The 18,336-nt window shown below is 31.4% G+C and overlaps 2 protein-coding genes and 1 long non-coding RNA gene across 6 annotated transcripts; 1 reads left to right on the forward strand and 2 right to left on the reverse strand.

Annotated features, from left to right (window-relative positions):
- Positions 1-247: 247 nt before the first annotated feature.
- LOC135122415 (uncharacterized) lies at positions 248-3,226 on the reverse strand. Of its 4 annotated transcripts, XM_064046586.1 has the most exons (14): positions 3,127-3,226; positions 2,785-2,859; positions 2,060-2,710; positions 1,833-2,002; positions 1,667-1,776; positions 1,501-1,609; positions 1,349-1,452; positions 1,203-1,294; positions 1,082-1,132; positions 857-1,019; positions 660-799; positions 508-593; positions 372-446; positions 248-312 (listed from the first exon to the last, which is right to left on the reverse strand). In XM_064046586.1, the coding sequence occupies exons 1-14, from the start codon at positions 3,181-3,183 to the stop codon at positions 264-266; spliced, it is 1,932 nt and encodes a 643-aa protein (XP_063902656.1). In that variant the 5' UTR covers positions 3,184-3,226; the 3' UTR covers positions 248-263. The 4 variants fall into 4 exon arrangements, with proteins under 4 accessions (XP_063902656.1, XP_063902655.1, XP_063902654.1 ...); XM_064046585.1 differs by having other exon boundaries at positions 660-1,019; positions 1,349-1,440; XM_064046584.1 differs by having other exon boundaries at positions 660-1,019.
- Positions 3,227-8,892: 5,666 nt separating this feature from the next.
- Positions 8,893-9,454, forward strand: LOC135122411 (uncharacterized). The gene is made up of 3 exons (XR_010279374.1): positions 8,893-8,961; positions 9,157-9,321; positions 9,388-9,454. It is a non-coding gene; the product is annotated as an uncharacterized LOC135122411 (long non-coding RNA).
- A 4,629-nt stretch (positions 9,455-14,083) lies between these two features.
- On the reverse strand, positions 14,084-15,551 carry LOC135122422 (prefoldin subunit 6-like). Its single transcript, XM_064046594.1, has 5 exons — positions 15,485-15,551; positions 15,074-15,144; positions 14,893-15,017; positions 14,447-14,507; positions 14,084-14,159 (listed from the first exon to the last, which is right to left on the reverse strand). The coding sequence occupies exons 1-5, from the start codon at positions 15,549-15,551 to the stop codon at positions 14,124-14,126; spliced, it is 360 nt and encodes a 119-aa protein (XP_063902664.1). The 3' UTR covers positions 14,084-14,123.
- Between the last annotated feature and the right edge of the window lie 2,785 nt (positions 15,552-18,336).

Below are 18,336 nucleotides of genomic sequence, written 5' to 3' on the forward strand. Positions count from 1 at the left end.
AAATCCGCAAATTACTTTATAAAATGGCCACAGAAGCGGTTGCGTGACTTATAAAAGTTAATAGTTTTATATAATTTTTAGAGGTTAACTTGTGAAACTTGAATACTTTATAGTATTTTCAATGAATAACTCGCTCTTCATTAAATACCCATTAACAAAAACAAGGGAAACACGAAAAAAAAACTTTATTAAATGCCGACAGAGGCGATTCTCTGGCTCATTATAGTTATTATATAATATGAGAGGTAAGTTGATGCATTTGACTAGTTTGAGGTATTTTCAATAATTAATTCGTTCATCGTTACCATTCTCCTGTAGTAAAAGAAAGATTAAACTAAAGGATAATGCCTTGCTAAGAATAGAGTAACAACCTTGAAAATTCAGATTTAAAAATAACTTCATACAGTGACTTATAGTCTACAATTTCATCCAAAAATCGCTTAAATCTTTAAAATGAAATAAAAATAATATAACTGAGCCCACCAGACGAGAGGATGGACGACTTACATTCTTAAGTTTTTCCTTTGATTTCTCGATTTTTTTCGACTCAACTTTTTTTCATTAATAATTTTGTAAAGCAAGTAATGGACCCACTTTTTAATGTTTCCATAAATATATACTTTAGGTTTTAAAAAAGAAAATACAGCGCCATCACCAACCAAAACGTTCGTTGCGGGGTTAAAGTCTTTCCAGTTATTATCGTTTAACGAACGCATTTTCCTATAAACGTCGTATTGAATATCATTTACGCCCGTAAAAAATCCTTCGTCTTCCAAGGCGTAGTAATATATATTACCGTCTGATCGACAAGGAAAGTTATATAAAGCAGCTTTAATAAAAAAAGTTGCAAGTTCACTCGTCTCCAGTCGAGAGAGCGTGAAATCGATAATTGTGGCCTCAATGCCGTGAGTAGCGACAATGAGTACTTCATTATTCACAAAATATTGCAGCGTTTCTTTCTGGGTTTTGGAAATGAGCACATTTCCCCAGTGAAGATCTCTATGCTCAAAGTTAAGAGCCTGCCAGAGCAATGCAGCGCAGTCATCCAAATGGTGGACTTTTAATACCAAAATTGTCGTACCCTTTCCGCTACAACTAAGGAACACACGACTTGTAGGACCAAGCTGAGAGCCTAAGAGAATATATATATATATATATATATATAGAAAGGCTATTAGGATGAAAAAGAGCGTTCAAAAAACCTCTAAAGGATTGTTAAATTTGTATTTCTCTAGGTCAGGGCCTTTATAGCACATCGCAAGGACCACAAAAACGTTTTCTTCTGTAAAAAAAACTACAAAAACGAATTATAACGTATATTTGATGGATAAATTCGTCTAGATTTTACTCGGATTAGGATTTTCAGAACCATTGTTACTCTCCCACTCTTCCCATGCTTGGCATAACAATGCTGGATAAGGCCCACAGCAGACTTGATAACTACTCACCGCTCTATGAATTATAGTTTTCTGGGCTCATAATGAAGTCTAAGAGGTAAACCTTAACAGCTGCACAAAGTTAGGTGCCTGAGAATAAAGTCGATGAAGAGTTTTGGTAACCACCAGCTCTACGCGCATTTCAGCGGGTGTCTTTGCTACGCGACAGTCATCTTGGAATTGCAGTAAAATTCAAAAAAGGCGCGTACGAAGTATATTTAGTGAAGTACTTGACAGAGGAATAACTTTAATGCAAAATACATCCTTGCTGCTTATGACTGTTCCTTTAAAAACTTCTGCATAGGATCCTTCGCCAACCTTTTTAATCGAGGTAAGGCGACTAAAAGCGTAAAACATCATTTTGTGATCTACGAATGTTATGAGAATATTGGCAACCAAAAGTATTCTTCCAAGCTTGTAACTTCCTCTTGGTCGCATTCATCTATTAGTAGCTCCAAAGCTGTCAGGTGGTCTTGAAACTCACTAAACAACGAAGACTGCAAGTAATCGTCCTCGCTAATTTCCAGGCAAGAAACCTTAACCAGTTTACCGATAGACTTTCTTTTCTTTTTTTTTAGTGTTAAAAAAAAATTTTAAAAATTCCTAAATTTAATAAATAACACCTTCACTACATTATGAAAAACTGAAGGAAGTTCAAGTGAAATCCTTTTTCTTTCTCTGCAATTATTAAGCAGCGTAGTATTTACTGGTGTGGTTACTTCAGCGTCAGCCCAAAGAGAATCGTGGTATTCGTGTTTTAAAAAAAGGTTATTAATTCCACTTGAAGATTCTAAAGTTAATAAGTCGACTTCATCCTGTAAATAACTTTCGCATATGCTAACTTTACAAGGTCCATCTTTTATGTTATTTACAATATTAGCTACCTGAGCGTAGTTATTAGTCAAGTTAGTAGTTTCCTTATCATTAAAATTAGCAATATCGCACTTTTCTTTGCTAACTAATACTGTATTACTATAAGTATCTGGATTTATCAGTGGAGTAGACAAATCCTCACAGTTAAAATGAGCACTACCACACAAGCTCTCGCCGTTGTCATTCGTATCATTACGCTTATAAAGTTCAGAATATTGGGAAGAACAGGTACTCTCAACCTTATTTATAGTTTCTTCAATACTATTTAAATAATTATTTTCAAGAAACGTTTTTCTTTGAGAAATGTCTGAAGAAATATTAAGCGTGCTCTCATCCAAGGCTTCAAGATCTACAAAAGCTGTATCCAAGACGTCTGGAGGCGGCAATTCTCCAATATTTTCCTTTTACAAGTAAACAAAAAGTCTGTAATGCATAGAAAATACTGGGAATTTGACAAATTCTAAAATATACTTACTTTCTCGGCAGCATTTTCAATTATAGTCGGGCCACTAGTTTGTTTAGTAAAGACATTATTGCCTATTTTTTCCCCCTATATTTTAAGCAACAGTAAAATTTTTTAAAAATTAATAGAAATATAAGTAAAAAAAGGAGGAGGACGTGAAAATAGAAGAGAAAATTTAATTGTTGTAAAAGGGAAGTCTGTCTATCAAAACTGTGTAACGTATGCCATACAAAATTTAATTTTTTGTTTTAATAATTTTAATAAACTGTAAAAGATTAAATAGTATAAGTAGTCTTAATAATACAATAAAAGTATGAATTAAGCTTTTTGAAATAACATTAAAAAATACTTAACTTTTTGTAATTTTCCAATAGGTTTTCTATATATTTTTACTTTTGAATGAAGTCTCATCTTAAATTTTTTTAAAATAAAATTACTATAATGTCTTTCGAGCTTTAAAATTTACTTTTTATTGCATTACGAAAATAAAATGTAAGACTCACCCACACGGAGAACCGTTGGGCACAAAAAATTTTGGGGCCACCGCCACACAGGAACTACATGTTTTTTTATGGATTTGTATAAGACGCCTTTTGTTTTTAAAAAATTTTTTTGCAAATGCACGGTAACCTCGAGCGTAAAGCGCTTAACCTGAGCAATGTATAAATAATAAGCGTAAGGTAAACCGTGTCCAAATGTGACGTTCGTCCCAAACAGTATAATTCTAATTATTAATCACTACTGCAGATGACTAATATCCTCAAGCGTAAACCGCTTTGTTAAAATTATTTACTTTTACGAAATGATTAAAATAAATATCTCTTGCGTACAGCGTGGCTCAAAGTATCTATTCAAGGCACCCATAACGTAGTGCAGACGTTTCAAACGTATTTCCAGAGCTCGTAGGCAAGTTTCTGTGCCCAGTGGAAGCTGGGATAATTCACGACACGTTCATAAGTAGCAGATGCTGCGCTTGATCACTCTGGTCATAAATGAGCTCAAAACGATTAGTACGTGCACTACTCCTCCTTTGTAGTAGTTTTAGGCTATTATAGGCCGTAAACATATCTACTGTAAGCTATTGTTGCGCGTGGACTGCATGCTTTTGAGCACATTAGCGATAAAGCGCCTTGACCTTTACCACGACGTGTGCGGCAACGTAATGGTTTTATTAAAACAAAGAGCACTTTGCTCTTTTTCGTGTTAATCATCATATTCCTTTATAGAGATCAACTGGCTAGTACCTCCTTTTATTTTTTGAAATATGATGTACATAAATTTATGGAGTTCATAGCGTATAAGGTTATAAAAGTGCGAGGTTAAATATTTAATTCATTACAGACCGGTGAAAGAGTCATGTCCGTGAAGCTACCACGACAACTCTCAATCCTGGTGTGATGGGTTTACGTAGTTATAAACCTTACTGCTAGAGTCTCTTAGCCCATCTTAACGCCTTAAATGTCCATTGTTGTCCTTCGGGTCAAGGTTTCAGCCGATATTAGGCGCCTTTACGTTTAGTTTATTGTAGAGCGCATACATAAACGTATTAAATTCATGAAAGTGAAGTTAAATCTGCATTCCATCAAAGTGTGATCCTAAGTCACTATTTATTAAAGCTCCACAATTTTAAATAACAATTTCCAATTAAATAGGTGATGTAAACCCTCACAAGATCCGCAAAGAATTTTATTAACATTTAGTATAACTCTTTTTTTTCTTTTTTTTCATTGACAAAAAGTGCAAACTTAAATGCCCTATTCAACTTTTTATTACTTCTTTGTTATTAAGTGGGCGGGTGGGAGCACTTGGTGCAAAGGCCTTATGACTTTTTGTTTAATTATTGAAAACTCTTCTATAGTCTTAATTATTGGTTTAAAAGTTTAACCTCGTACGTTACGATGCACGTGTTAGTATTCGCGACTTTTAAGAAATATAGTAATTAAAGAAGTTCCTAGGTATAGATTTTTTCAAATGCCTAGAGAAATAAAGAATAAATAGCCCACCATTGCAATTTAAGTACTAAATAATTTTTTTTTTACTATAAAATTAAAATTTAACTTTAGTCGGCGCGTCTTCTGCAAGCGGGAATTTTGCTTTAATAACTATCATTAAGACCTAGGCCAGTAGTAAGTTTTGAAAACGTCGACTTTATATGCATTAATAAGATATATAATTACCATTATCAGTTTTCCTGTGGACCCCTGAAAAGGTTAGCTTCTCTCACCAGGCATTAAATTCAAGTTTAGTGTGTGCTAATCATATAATATTTATGAGTACATACTAGTGCGAAGTTTTAAATGTTAGAAGATAGCGCAAATAGATATAAGCTTTGGATGCCTGTACTGTTAAATACTGTGGTCTGCAACCTCCTTACGATATACATAATAATATTTCCGACTGGAGCAAAACTTTTTAAAAAAGGGTTCTCTGAATTTATTATTATGGTTGAAATTAGGTTCTTATAGCGGGTGCATTCGTTGGTACAAGGCAGTAGTATTGCGTAAATTATAACGTATGGCACTTTTACATCCATATCAGTTCAATGTAATTTTTTTTCCTTCCCGGCCGACATAAGCAATTTCCTAGGTAAAGGAAGTGTGAATCACGATAAAATTAGTATTCTTGTAACAAAATACATCTACAAAATGATTTAACCATTGTTGACGATGTTAAAGAGTACATTATTTTGATCGTTTCTTTTATTATCGACCACTATATCAGAATTTGCGGTAAAAGTGGATAAAATAAAAAATATATATAAATGTATCGGAAAGTTCAACCTTCACAGCAACCCGATGATACATTCAGCCATGTTTTTAACTTTTGAGTTTACTTCCAAAGGAGAAATATTTACATTGATAATAAATGTACTGTTAAAATTTTCATTTTATTTTCTTTTAATATTCTTTGGTTAACAAATCTTACATATTGATCAGAGCTTGTTTATTCAAACAAGAGCATTTTAGTGTACAATTTATAAAATGATGTTTAGGTTTAGATACCTATTTTTTATAAAATTGTAGTTCTACTATAAGCGTAGATTACTAAATGCTAAATAAACAAGGTGGCGCTTTTAAAGAAAGGAATAATTGAAGAATTAGATCTTTTTTTTATTTAAAAGATGAGTTTTCTATGGAAAGCTTGTTTTGTCACGATGGGTTAAATATGATAGGATAAGCCACCAGGATATTGCTACCGCATGTCTTTATTTTGCGATAAAGAGGAAAAGCTAAGATAGATTTCTCTAGGAAGTATATAGTAACTATTATGCTGTCGAAAATTGGAGACTATTGAAGCTAACAATTATTACAACAGGTATAGGTTTAAGATTTTTTAAAAATAAAAAAGTTGATTAACGGCGTGGCACGTTAAAATATATCTATGTTTATAAAGTCATTAAAAAGATAAAGATTGAAGAGAGTTTACAATTATTGTTTTGAAAAATTACAGTTATTTTCAAAGTAAGATGGAATAATAAATAAGGAGTCACTTTTAATACGAATTTACTCATAACTAGCTTTAAACCTTACTTAATATATTTGTAATAAGTAGATAGCTCCCCCCCACGAAAGTATCTCAGTGAGGTTAAAAACATGGCAACGGTGTGTATATTAACATGGTTATAGAAAAAAGTTAATTACAATTTATTCTTTAAAATTATCTACAAAAGGTATTTTTTAATTAAAACTGGTTACGACGGACGACTCTAAAAAATAAAAGCTCACATACTTTCATTCACGTCCAAGAATTTTACCTGAATACGTAAAATCTGATGTGAGAGAAAAAGTTATAAGGAAGAAAAAGATCAGCGCAATTTTCAAGTTAGTGATAATAAATGAACATACAAATTATATTTAAAATTGCAGTTGTTTAGCCTTTTATGTGAGCTCCTAAACTTTCCTTTGTCTTACGTTTTTCTTAAAATTTACTGTTGTATTATTAATTTTAATATTTCCTTGGTATCCTTCAGGATATTTGAATCAATATATGTTAATTTTGTATTATTTTATTATTTAATATTGGCACACTTTGGTGTTATCATTAAAGGTTACGGCTTTCTGTTTCGTAACTTATACAGCAATAATTAATTGTTCTTCATTTTTTAAGTATTGTGCTTTTATTATAAAACTAGAAGCGCTACCTGTTTTTAATATTCTTTTAATGCTATGATCTTCTAGGGCTTGTGAAGAAAATTTATGTGCTAAAAATAATCGTTTCTATTGTCATTACTACGTACAGGTTTCTTATTTTAGTAAGCACAGTAAACTTTTTAAATTATATCAAATCTTACTACTTTCACTAACCGTTTTAAGATTAATGCATATTTCATCGTTAATTTGGAACTATAATATTTGCTTAAAACTTTCTAATTCCATTGCTACCGTAAGAATTAATGAGAAGGGTAAACATAAGTGCTCATATATGCAACTACTAATTTTTCTCTTATTATCTTTGATAGCATGCGAGAATGCTAAATTATTAATTATATAGTTTTATTAAATATAATTGATCCCTGGATAATTGTCTTAGAGCTCTTGAAGATCATACAATGTGGTATAATGGCAAGCAAATTAACGCATTGTGTAATCAAAACGCGAAACAGTATACATAGCTAAGCTCTTAAAGTAGTCAAGGTAATATAATGAAAATTAAGCGCTCCAAGTTACAAACTGTAAAAAAAAGTAGAAGAAAAATAGAAGCATAAAGATAAACTAGTTAATACAACTTATAATATAAAAAAATAATAATATAAAAAACAAGAACAAAATTTGGAAGACAAGAAGGTCAAAGCCAAAAACGTGAATTTTAATAAACACAGGATACGCTTTAATATAAAAAATACAATTAAATAAGGTGCTTTCCATTGGGCGCAAGTCTTTTACTAAGACATTACAAAGGATAAGTGAAAATTTAGGTGCATTAGAGGCAATAACATCGCCACAACCTTAGCATGCACAGCTTTATCTATTATAATAAAGTGATGTTTGCTTACTGCTTAAAGTAGTAAAATGGCCTTATTTAATATTTTTTATCTTTTAAAATTTCCCATGTATTGGCATGCACCCCTTTAACAAGTGGACTAAAAGTAAAAGGCGAGTGATTTAAATGAGGAGGGCGTACACTGATTGACCTCAATGGTAGCATCTGCGTATTTTTATGTGATGCTATTTTATATTTTAGTTTACATTAGCATAAAGCAAATAACTTAATGTAATGGGACTCTCGAAATAGTGGAAGCACTTCAATTTTTAAATTTCGGCAATTTTAACTTCCAAATAACATTGGTGATAGTGAAAAATAGATGGCCAGAAGTAACTAAGAGGTTTTTAGCTTATTCTGTTTGTAATATCTATAAAGTTTGATTTCTTAATAATAGTGTAGAACTGCACGAACTATTATTAAAGTAGAACTTCCTCATTCATTAATGACTTAATAAATAAATAGCAGAGCTATTAAAAATTAAAATTATATTGTTTTGGTCGCATTGCAAAAAAACAATAATGCACTTTGTCACTTTTTTAATTTCTAAGAAGTTAATAATCTAAGTTCAATGCCCATAGAAGGGATAATGATGAAGTCAAATATTGAAAAATGAGGCGACCTTTGCAGTTACGACAATTTTAAGCGATCTCGCATCTAAAAATACCCAAGGAATTGCAAATATTAAGGAATAATCCCTTTTCAAATCTTCCTATTAATTTAATATATATAAAAACTCGTTTCTGAATAGTTTATTACTAATTTTAAACTAAAACTAGTTATTTAGTCGACACCAAGTCAGACTTGAATCTATTAAATTTTTATTTAATAAAAATCTTTATAAATCTCTTTATATGACGTGAGTCCGTATTAAGGATCTCCAATAAATTAAAAAGAATAATTATTTTGAACTTTTTGGCAATTTCCTGGTCCATCTCACACGTATTGCCATCTGAAAAGACTAAAAAGGCAGGATAGTTTACAGCAAAATGAAGGTTAACGCTAGTACTGCGATTTAGCAGGTCAAATGGGAGTATTAAAATTATAATATGCAATTTGGCGCCATTAAAAGAAAAAATTTTGCTAGGAAAAAATTTCCTTTCATTATTAAGAAAAATTTCTGCTTTGCTAGCTCGTTCCCTCCTCGTTAAGCTCTCCCCACGTTTGGTGTTTTTACCCTTTGGCAGCCGTTTGTATTCCGCTTGTTTGGTAAGAGGATTACTGACGTAGATTCTATAATACTAGCTCCCGACTTCGTCGAGTTATTAAAGTTATTGCGTCACATACACATTTTTTATTACTATAAAATAAAAGATAACTGTCATAACTACTATAAAAATATATCATTACGGATTATTTAGGGTCTTCCCTTTTGTAAGTTTTACTTTTTTTTATTTGGAATAGCTAATATTGAAGATGCCAAAAGCTAAGAAGGAGAAAGCCGCTAAGCCTAAAACGGGTCGCCAGCCTTCTGCTTATAATCTTTTTATGAAAGCAGAAATTCAACGTGTTAAAGCGGAAAATCCTTCACTTTCGCATAAAGAAGCATTTTCTAAAGCAGTCCAAAATGTACTTTAATTTATTTTATACAATTTTTTATTTATTTTAACTTCTGATTAACATTTTTATATATAGTGGAAGACGTCCAAAGAGAAGAAGACCTGATTTGCTTATATTGTTAGTACTATACAAAATATTAAAGTTAATTGCTTAAAGGCAAATTTAAGAACTTCTTCCATATAAATTTTTTTAGTATTTTTTATAACTTTTATAATATAAAAGCTTTTATATAATTGTAAATATTTTTAATTATGTAAATACCATATTCTTAATAAAAAAGAATTTTAAATAGCCACATTTAATAAATTTTCGTCATATACTTTTCTTCTCTAAATTTTTATAGTATTTCTTATGACTTTATTATAAAGTAAAAGCTCTTATATAATCGTAAATATTTTTTATTTTTAATTATGTAAATACTATATTTTTAATAAAAAGAATTTTAAATAGACACATTTATTATTTTTTCGCCTTAACATTTTTTTTCTCCTTTAAAGCGTACATAAAAAGACTTTAATGACCCGGAGTTAAATAATACATACAAAAGAGAATTGTTTTAAGAAATTCAAGTAAACCTACTTGGTCGTTAGTAAGCCGAGCAGCTTAAGAAATTAAAAAAATGCTGCTAAGTCGTTGGAGTCTAACTAAATCTCTTTTAATTGGTAAGAAGTAGTCGTTTGGAGAAATTTTGTTTAAAAAAAATAATGAAAATATTAAATTTTAAGATTTGATAAAAAAGAAATAATGCATTTCGTGCAGTGATAGTCTTTTCTTCGGAATTCTGCTTCATTTAAATTTTTTAATTCATTGTACAAGATTTATTAGCAAGACTGTCTCCAATATTATGAAATAGTCACTAGGAATTTTTAGTTGTAAAACCTTTTTCAGAATCTTAACCGAAGAAGGAATATCCTTTTTATAAAATTTAAAAAAAAACAATAAAAAACATCGTTTTAGATTTATTAACAAATATATAAATTAAACAATTCCCTTTGTTATCCCCCTTTCACCACTTTTAAAAGTTTTTCTATTGTTTTAGTAAAATATTAAGAAGGAAAGTCCATAACTGAAATAGGAGATGTAGTGGGTCTGGCTGCCTCTTTCTCGAACGATATTTTAAAATATTGACTGCAAGTCTAAAACTTACAAGAAACAATTTCTTTATAATACACTGCTTTGATTTTTCTATGGAATGAACACAACTACTGCGTTTTTTTTTTTGCTTATTAAAATTTTCGCGTTTCTTGTTGTCTACCATTCTCCCTCCTTCTTTAGTACCTTTTTTATAGACTTACCTTCGCGCTATTGCAGTCCCATTCCTTTTCCATTTCCCTTTGTTAATCTCATTCTTTCTACAGTGTTGTGAACCACCTCTAATATAAATTTGTTAACTCTTGTATAATTGCGAATTGAAAAATTGCTAAAAGAAACCACTTCTAGTCAAAAAAGGCAAAGTTCAAAGTATTAAAGGACGGATTTAACAAAGCTGTAGCTTTAATAAATTATTGAAAGTCCTCGTCGCTGAATCGTTAATACAAGTTTAAAAAAAAATTCAGATTTACTAGACGAAAAAACGGTTAAAGAAAAAACTAATAATGGTGAGACCCTTAATATAAATCGAAGTCCGCTTCAGTCTTGACAATTACTAAATGTATATACATAAATGGTTAGCTTCTCCTTCCCAAAAAAGTTTAATAATAATAATAAATAGAATTACTATATCAATTATTACAAGACTATTCACTATAAGTATTGATCTCAAAAGTTTAAAAATCGCAAGCCTATTTTGACTGTAGTTAGAATCTTTTCAAATCTATGCTTCTGCTAGGTCTCGACACCTGATGACGACGTGGAGGCAAATAACCCGTTTTGCAGAGTATGAGACGCCCCAGTGTTTGTTTCTTGGTAACTACTATTTGACGCCGTCCCTGATGGGCCCACACATGACTGAACTGATGCGATGACGGATCCATTCAATACCTCTTTTCTTTCAATTGTGTTACATGTGAACAAAGACGGGAAGTAATAAAATTATTATTAACAGTTATGATAATATTGCCAATAATAATAATAGTACTTATGGATACCCCAGTACACTAAAATTGATAAATTTTTTTAAAATGAAAGTGTTTTAAAGGTAATACTTGATTATTATTACTTTATATAATAGCAATTAATGAAATAGCTACACCCTTTTCCCAGGAAGCCTTTCAAATAGGACCTGTAACAGGTGCAGGCTTTATAAAACGAGTTTGGCGCGTTATTCTGATGATGAATTAGTCGGCGAAGGGGAAATCTCGTTGTTCGATATAACTAACAATGAAATCAGGTACAAGAGAAGCAGATGGTGAAGAGGTTATAAAGAATTTTTTTGTTCACGTAAATAATGTAAGATGGTTAAAAAGGCCTATCCATATCATGTGAGCACACGTTCAGAGAATATATTTTTAAATACCCATCTTCCCGAAGTGATATTATTGCAAAAAACGAACGGACATTTCTGAAGTCTAGGTCTTTATTTTTTACTGACAGGTGCTGAGTCATATTACACAAAATACATATGTAAAATTACTGACAGTATCACAGTCACATGATGACCATATATGGTGAAAGTAGTAACTTTATACAGCGGGATTGTATAAGGTAACGAACGGAATCTGGATGATTTTGGTGTATGGATTAACTTTACGGGAGATGAAAACTGCCATTCCATCGAATATATGTCATATTATGCAGAAATACACATATTTAAGGAGCTTCTTATTACTAGATACAATTAAGATACCCATCAATATTATTAACAGTCAACCCCAAAGCAAAGGTATGAGTAAGCACTGTCAATACGAAAGAGGGGATACTGGCCTAGGTATTGAGAAGGGTGATGACGCTTAGTTGTGCATGAAAAAAAAAGCACCACTGCGTACTTCAAGCCCCATTTTTGCTGTTTAATATCAAAATTTACTAGATACATTGTTGCTCAGGCATAGCAATAAAAACTATTGTATGTTATGTATTTTTTTTTACTTGTTATTTTTTAAGTGTTAGTGCGAAAGGGAGTGGTCATTGGTGAATAATCTAATAAAACTTTCGTTTCATCTATAATTAAAGAGACTTTTACGATAATAAAAGGTAACAATTTAAACATTTTCACAATGGAGATCTTTAACTTATGCAATAACCAATACTTATCTTTTTTAAGAGCTCTACTACAAACTAAATTTATATTTAAAACTCTCTTGAAATTAGGTTTTTTAGCCCTTAAGTTAGAAATTTTGTAAGGGGACCACTACTCCTATCAAAGTAAAAAAAAGAAATTTTTTATGTTATTCACCGTCGCTTTATCCGATATCTACTCCGCTTTTGGGGAAGCACCTCAAAGTGCTATGAATTTCTCGCTGTTTTTTCTGTAAATATTGCCAGACTTTACTACGTCTAGCGACGCCAGAATAGAAATATTTTTAGTAATGTTGCCAATCTTCTAATATAACTCCATCTTGTCAAGATATACATGTCTTATATAACCTCTTGTGAAAGTCCTTTATAACTTTAACACTTTTAACAAAAGAAGGCGTTAATCAACTTTTCAAACTTAAAGAGACGACAGTTTAAGATGCTCGGGTGTTAATTATCTAAAAGTAATACTTGACAAAAAATTAAGTGGACTTATTTTCTCTTTACGCCTGCCTTAACCAGAAAAGTGCTCCCTCTAAAGTTAATATTAAGTTTCTTGTGCGTAATGCTAAACTTTAACAATTGTGTCGTTGAAAAAAGTTTCTCGCATTATAAAATCGCCTAGTCAGATTATCTAAAAGCAGTCGGTTACGAGTTTTTATATATCTACGTCGGTAATTTTATAAAGTTATCACGAATTGTTTTGCTGTGATTAATCGAACAGCTGAATATTGAAACGATCCTATAAAGTAAAATCTCTCTTTTCAATAGCAAACATATTAAATTATTATCAGACAGTTTAAAATAATAGATCAACATGATCGTTAAAAGATATGCTAATCTTCTTCTGAGGATACTGCTCTCTACAGTTATTAAGAAACTTCGGCGCATCAACGCAATGCGCAACTGCCCAAGGAGCTTAGTGTACAAACCCTTTGAGAATCTATTGTGCAGTTACCAGCAAAAACAAAAAAATGGAAGATTAGCATGAAAATCTATTTACTTAAGCATCAATTTTTGTATTCCTAAAGATTTTTGCTAGAAATTTGACGTTTTAAACATACTAAAGCAGAGTTAAGATTTTTTTCAAAATACCAGCGATCATCTACGTTAGTAGCACATTTGTTTCTGAGTAAATTACAAATACGGTCTTTCCCTAACTTTTTTAATATATACAAGACTAATTTTTTACGGTTAACTGTCTCGCAATCGTAAGTGACTTGCACTTGATAGTTCTTTTGCTCCAGGTGCGCTCGCACAAAGTTTAACTCTAAACTGTTTATATACCAAAAAATTTGAATTTTCTTGAGTACAGAAAAATCTTTTAAAAGACAGCTAAAACTGGTAATAATAGGCAATATATGCACATAAAAACGCACGTTCGCCAAAAATTTAATAAGTGTTGGGGTAAAAATGGCAAAAGGTATGCAGCGCTACTTTTGGCTTAAATGTATAAATACTCTTCCGCGCCATAAAAATATTATCTTTACTTTCTCTAAACCCTTTGTCGTGTCCAAAAAGAGACAAAGCTGCCCATTTAAAAAAGGATTACCCTTTAGGGCATTATAGTAAATAAAGAAAATACAACTTTTTATTAAAATTTTAAAAATAATATGGCATTCATAATTCTATTGAAAAATTCAGTTGACTTGAAGCTTTTCCTGGAGAGCGTTGATCTGTACAACAAATATATATTACAAGTAATATCAATTAAAAGTTCACAACCAAAACCTTGATAAGAAAGGACAAAAAAAATTAATAATTTATAAATTTATATAATAAGTGAATATTTAATATTATCAATAACTACAAAAGCCTAAAAATGTAAAAAAAAGTTTCCAAATACTAATTAAGTTAGTTTAAAAATTATTATACTTAATTATATAATTCGTAACTTTAACTTAAACTTTCTAGCCAGCAGAATTATATATACACTTTCTAAATATATATAATTCCTTGCAACCATATTACGTTCTTCTTCTTGTTTCTTTTGCAACTCAGTTATCCGCTTTTCGTAACGTTCTCTATTAAATTAAAAAAAAATTCATAAAAAAAGAATTTTTCCTCTTAGTTATAGTTAAGTAAAAGTACCAACTATTTTTTTTAATAAAAATAATATATCAAGTTTTTTTTACAGTATTATAAAAAATAGAATACCTAACTTTAAGATTTAAATTCTAATAAAAAAAAATTAATAAAAATGTGTTTCCACGGTTTATTAAATAACATTAACCTTTAAATCATAGTTATGTATTTACTTACATTGTTAAAAATAATAACATATATAATATATATATAAAGTTTTTTTAAATTTGTTGTAATGTGCTATAAGTCAAAAGGATAGTCTCATAAAACTAAAAATATTGAAAAAACTATATTGGTTTTAAATTGTTTATAAAACTTTTTTACGCTTCTCTAGTAATAAATTTCAGTCTATTATTCACAGTTTCTTGTGCTTCTTTGAGTTCTTGTTGGACGAGTGCAGGCCCAATAAGTTTGTATATAACATCATCATCTTGAAGAAAACTTAATTCCTTATAAAATTTTTATATTACTTTGTAGCTATTAATAGTGTTATCATAAAAGTTGCCTCTTGAACAAGTTGATTTTCTGTTAGTTGTGCTTCCAGTTGAGTTCGGGTAGACAAACATTTTTGATAATCTATAGGTATCACAAATAATAGTAGTAATTACTACTATAAATGTTCTATATAGGATTATAAGAAACACAACTAGTAAAAATAACTAATAAAAAAATTTTTTTTTGTAGTAAGCTGGGCTAGGGAAAATTCGTAAAAAAAAAATATAAATGCAAAAGAGTAAAAATAACTCTGCAAAATATTTGATAAGTTTAGAAAAATAAACAAAAATCTTTTGTAATATGCTTTCATGTCTATTATAACACAACCTAGGAAAAAAACAAATTAAGGAATAAAAATGTGCAAAAACAGCATCTAATAGGTATAATAATTTTTAGAAATAGCGTAACAAAAACCAGTCACCAGTTTGAAGTTGCCTAAAATTTATTAGTTTCTTTTCCAATTGTTCTTGCAACTGAGAAGAAGACATTTATTATACAATTTATATTAAACTTAAAAATTAAATAAAAGTAAACTGCTCGTTTTTGCTGCTTCAGAGTAAATTCAAGGTAAAGAGAAGAACAAACCCTCGAAAACTTATTCTTGGTACTGTGTCACGAGGGCATAACCCTCGAGGGCATTATATTCTATACATAGGGAGTAAATAGCCCACGACGTTCTTTTGTTGTGCTTCCCTTTTGTAAATAAAATTTATCAAAGAAATTATTTTTGTTTTAATCCTTTTATAACTCTATATTATAATATCTTATAGTCTATACTGTAAAATATACTATATTATAGAGCAGTTTCAGGGAATTAAGAACAGTAAAATGAACAATTAAAAAAGAAATAACTCGAAAATATTTATACATAAGTTTCCATAAATTAAATATACTAAATCTTTAATTTCAAGCCTAAATAATTTAAACCCTTCGTTAGTGCTTTGAGAAATAGTGACATCATTATTGTTGTGGGATAAGATACCCCCACAATAATCTGTGGATAATTGATTTTTGCATATAATCTCTATATTTTGGAATAAGTTTTCTCCTTTGCCAGGAAATTAGGACTTTTACTTTCAATCTAAAACACTTTAAATAAATTTTCAAAAACATTTTTTAAAATAACAGATTTCGTCAGTGGGAAGAGCATCTATTTATTTATAAGAATCATACAGATTCTTTGTAGTGCGGTATGAAATCAAACTATATGTTATAATACAGAAAGGTTAACTTAAAAAATTATAAAAACAGCATTAAAATATGATTAAAAGTACCTCTTATTATTCAAAGTCAGCACAATTTTCACAGTACAAATTTACAGGGTCTAGACATAGTAGCATATGGCATCTACAATTATAAAAGGTTTTTCTCTCTTTTGCACAAGGTCATTTAAACACATGGAAATTGTTTTCTGTCCCTTAGCCTGAGATTTTTCAGGTTTTCTTGTGCACGCTGGCGTGAATCGCGACGGATTCGAGGGTTCCTTCTAATAACGATATACCTAACTGTTTCAAAAAAGAATGCCTTTTCATACATTATCTTTAGTACTTGTTTAGTATATTATCTGTGCATTGACAACTGCTATGTTTAGAGCGTAAAAAAGTGTCATTTTCCACCGTCGGGTATTTATTGCGACATTATTATCAAGTATATCTACTTTATCATGTTATAGAAATCTTTTATTTCTGAAAGTTTCTTATCTAAAATTTACGGGGAATACTTGCCGGTGTGGTGTGATGAAAAAAACAAAATTACAATTTTTTTTTTTAAATTGTATGAAATAAACGCAATTCTAGGTTTAAATGCAAAAGAAACTATTATACACTTGCTCTACCGTCTACTAACAATAAATTTTAAGGGGTATGTTTTTTATTATTTTATACCGTGCCTACAGAAGTGAGATGGTAATTATTCAATAATACTATCAACAGTGGATAACTAGTAAACCGGTTGTCAAACGTGATATCCCTTTCGGGTTCTTGACAGAATAAAGAAGTCATTTTAACATCATTAGGAGAAGTGCTTTCTATATATGGTCCATCCGGTCGCATCCACACGTAAAGCTCCATGTTTACGCAATAATAAAATTTTGCTTTAACGAGAGCAAAAACTTTTAGATCATATTTTGACGGTTCGTTGGGAATATACTGACAAAACAAAACACGACCCCGACATGCTTCCAATTTTTCATCTATTGTGTGATACTCGCTAGGAGTATAAGGGTTAGGGTTAGGGTTAGGTTAAGGGGTTAGGTTAGGGTTAGGTTAGGGGTTAAGGTTAGGGTTAGGGTTAGGTTAGGGTTAGGTTAGGGTTAAGGTTAGGGTTAGGGTTAGGGTTAGGGTTTAGGTTAGGGTTAGGGTTAGGTTAGGGTTAGGGTTAGGGTTAGGGTTAGGGTTAGGGGTTTAGGGTTAGGGTTAAGTTAGGGTTAAGGTTTAGGGTTAGGTTAGGGTTAAGGGTTAGGTTAGGGTTAGGTTAAGGGTTAGGTTAGGTTAAGGGTTAAGGGTTAGGGTTAGGGTTAGGGTTAGGGTTAGGGTTAGGGTTAAGGGTTAGGGTTAGGTTAGGGTTAGGGTTAGGGTTAGGGTTAGGTTAGGGTTAGGGTTAGGTTAGGGTTAGGGTTTTGGGTTAGGGTTAGGTTAGGGTTAGGGTTAGGTTAGGGTTAGGGTTAGGGTTAAGGGTTAGGTTTAGGGTTTAGGGTTAGGTTAGGGTTTAGGGTTAGGGTTTAGGGTTAGGGTTAGGTTAGGGTTTTAGGGTTAGGGTTTAGGGTTAGGGTTAGGGTTAGGGTTAGGTTAGGGTTAGGGTTTAGGGTTAGGGTTAGGTTAGGGTTAGGGTTTAGGTTAGGGTTAGGGTTAGGGTTAGGGTTAGGGTTAGGGTTAGGGTTAGGGTTAGGGTTAGGGTTAGGGTTAGGGTTAGGGTTAGGGTTAGGGTTAGGGTTAGGGTTAGGGTTAGGGTTAGGGTTAGGGTTAGGGTTAAGGTTAAGGGGTTAGGTTAGGGTTATGGGTTAGGTTAGGTTTAGGGTTAGGGTTAGGTTAGGGTTAGGGTTAGGGTTAGGGTTAGGTTAGGGTTAGGGTTAAGGTTTAGGGTTAGGGTTAGGGTTAGGGTTAGGGTTAGGGTTAGGGTTAGGGTTAGGGTTAGGGTTAGGGTTAGGTTGGTTAGGGTTTGGAGGTTGGTTAGGGTTAGGTTAGGGTTAGGGTTAGGGTTAGGTTAGGGTTAGGGTTAGGGTTAGGGTTAGGGGTTAGGGTTAGGGTTAGGGTTAGGGTTAGGGTTAGAGGCCTT

Source organism: Zophobas morio, unplaced genomic scaffold (assembly GCF_036711695.1).
Source record: "Zophobas morio isolate AGI-343-1 ecotype UQ-CSIRO unplaced genomic scaffold, CSIRO_AGI_Zmor_V1 ptg001228l, whole genome shotgun sequence".
NCBI lineage: Eukaryota > Metazoa > Arthropoda > Insecta > Coleoptera > Tenebrionidae > Zophobas > Zophobas morio.